This window comes from Entamoeba nuttalli (genome assembly GCF_000257125.1).
Source record: "Entamoeba nuttalli P19 unplaced genomic scaffold asmbl_5496, whole genome shotgun sequence".
Lineage (NCBI taxonomy): Eukaryota > Evosea > Mastigamoebida > Endamoebidae > Entamoeba > Entamoeba nuttalli.
Window position 1 is genome coordinate 1 of NW_008577492.1, and position 2,318 is coordinate 2,318.

At 25.3% G+C, this 2,318-nt stretch overlaps 1 protein-coding gene across 1 annotated transcript; it reads left to right on the top strand.

Annotated features, from left to right (window-relative positions):
- Window positions 1-264: 264 nt before the first annotated feature.
- On the top strand, window positions 265-1,155 carry ENU1_131530 (nucleosome assembly protein, putative; the record flags this gene model as incomplete). The annotated part of the gene is made up of 1 exon (XM_008860076.1): window positions 265-1,155. The coding sequence occupies one exon, from the start codon at window positions 265-267 to the stop codon at window positions 1,153-1,155; it is 891 nt and encodes a 296-aa protein (XP_008858298.1).
- Between the last annotated feature and the right edge of the window lie 1,163 nt (window positions 1,156-2,318).

Sequence of the window (2,318 nt, forward strand, 5' to 3'; positions counted from 1 at the left end):
ATTAATACTTAATTAATTACTTTTTATTTACGTTTTATTCAACATTCTCTTAAATAAAGAATCTAACTTTTTCTATTTCTTTTTCTATTTCTTCAAAAATAATAAAGTATGTTATTAAAAACAATTTTTCTTAAATTGAAGTATTGTATAGTTTTGTTTTGAAATAAAACTATAGTTTTTTAATATAGTAAAAAAGAATAATAAAATAAACTAAACATTGATAATTTGCCCTTTCATTTCTCTTTAATCATCAAATACACGATAATGGCTAAGGTTATTCCAGTTGGGTATAAAAATTATTTAAAACGAGTCTCAAGTAATGTCCAAAAAAATATTTTTGCTTTGAAACAAATACAACAAAAAATGGACATGGAAGAAATGAAAACAATAGAAACCCGTTTTCAACAAACTCAAAAATTATTAGCTCTTGAGAAACCAATCACAGATAAGATTGTCTCTCTTATTAACGGAACTACTCAGGCTGATAAAACAGTTGACTGTTCATCAATTAAAGTACGTCCAAATCCATCAAAACACTTTAAAGGAATTCCTGCTTTTTGGCATAGAATTTTTATTATTGAAAACCTTTCTGATGAATCAGATATGAAATGTGATAAAGAAATTTTAAGAACTTTAAAGGATATTCAATTAAATAATAATTTGAAAGCCGACACTGAAAAAGGAATTGTTCTTCACCAAAGAACAATACAATTTGATTTTGATGAAAACCAATACATGAAACCACAAAGTGTTTCTGTTCAATTAAGCTTTAACAGTAAAATTGGTTCTAACTCTCACGATAGTGCTGAAGTTAAAATTATACAACCATTTGTTTGGAAAGGAGTTAATCCTTATGAAAAAATGGATGTAAATGATTTTACTTTTTTCCTTCCTTTCTTCCTCAAAGATGATATTAAAGAGTATATGTTGTGGTTTAATCGTATTTATGACATCAAAAGTTTTATGGGATCTTCTTTGTTAACATTTAAAGAAAGGTTGCATGATTTAGATGCTAACGATAATGTATCAATGGACGAAGATAGTTATTATGACGAAGAAGAAGAAGATGACGAACCACGGAAAAGAACAAAAGATAGCTCACAAGACTGTCAGCCTAAAAGAAAAGCAACTGACCAAGAATGCAAACACCAATAATTCATTCTTCTTTATTTTATGTACTTCTAATAGAGTCATTATTTTTAATTTGTGTTTGAGTACCTTTAAAAAATAATTTGTTTTCTTTAATGTATTGAAAAAGAAAAAATACTTGTCTTTAAAATTAGGTAAAAGTTGTTTGTGGTGTATTCTTTGAATGTCCAATTATCTTATTAAACCCTTTAAATTTATTTCTACATAATATATGAACGTTATTTAATTGCTTAGTTAATATCAAAAAAACTATCCTACTGTATGACAAGAAAGAATCATTCCTATTCTTTGTGATTTTTTATTATAGTACTAACAGCGCTTATAATGTTATGTTTATTAATGGAGTATTTTACATCTTCTTTTGGTATTTGCTTTAAAAATATGAGATTATTCGTTATTTATACCAATAAAGTATATCACATAAACCACTTATCCAGAATGAAATTTGTTATATTAATTAAAAAAGCTGTTCATTTCTTTTTGACAAACATTAATTCATTAGCTTACATTCCTTAATTACTTAGTAAAAAGAACAGTCAATAAGATATTATAAAAAAGTAAAGAGTCAAATAAAATATAATACAAGATTAACTATCAACAAAAATAAATAATAAATGAAAGACTAAGTAAAAATTAGTTGATTAAATGTTAATAGATTTTTCATCTATTCTTCCTTGCTCAGTGGAGACTAATCACATCCCTTCTCTTATTAAAGAGGAATAAACTTTTTATTTAAAATATATCATTTATGTTTTTGCAGGAGTATGGGAAAAGCACTTCTTTGTTTTATTTCTTCTTATAAGAATATTCTCAATTTTCTTTCTGTTTATTTCTTCTTTAGTTTGGTTTATGACTTAATTTTAATAAAGTTCATTTTCATTTATTTTATGAATGGGGGAAGAAGGCATTTCATTACCACTATATTATTATGACTAATTTCCTTTTTGGTCTTAACCACATCTTATCAAATCCTTTTCCTTTGATAATACCTTCATATATATCTTAATTTCTTTATTAATAAATACCAATCTTTATATTATAACCATGTAATATTCTACCATAATATTTTGGCTGCACCCTTTGCATTATTAACTAATATATTTATAATTCAAAAACACCATCATAACCAGACAACAACTGTGAGAGTCAAAACATGAATTGTATTAGTG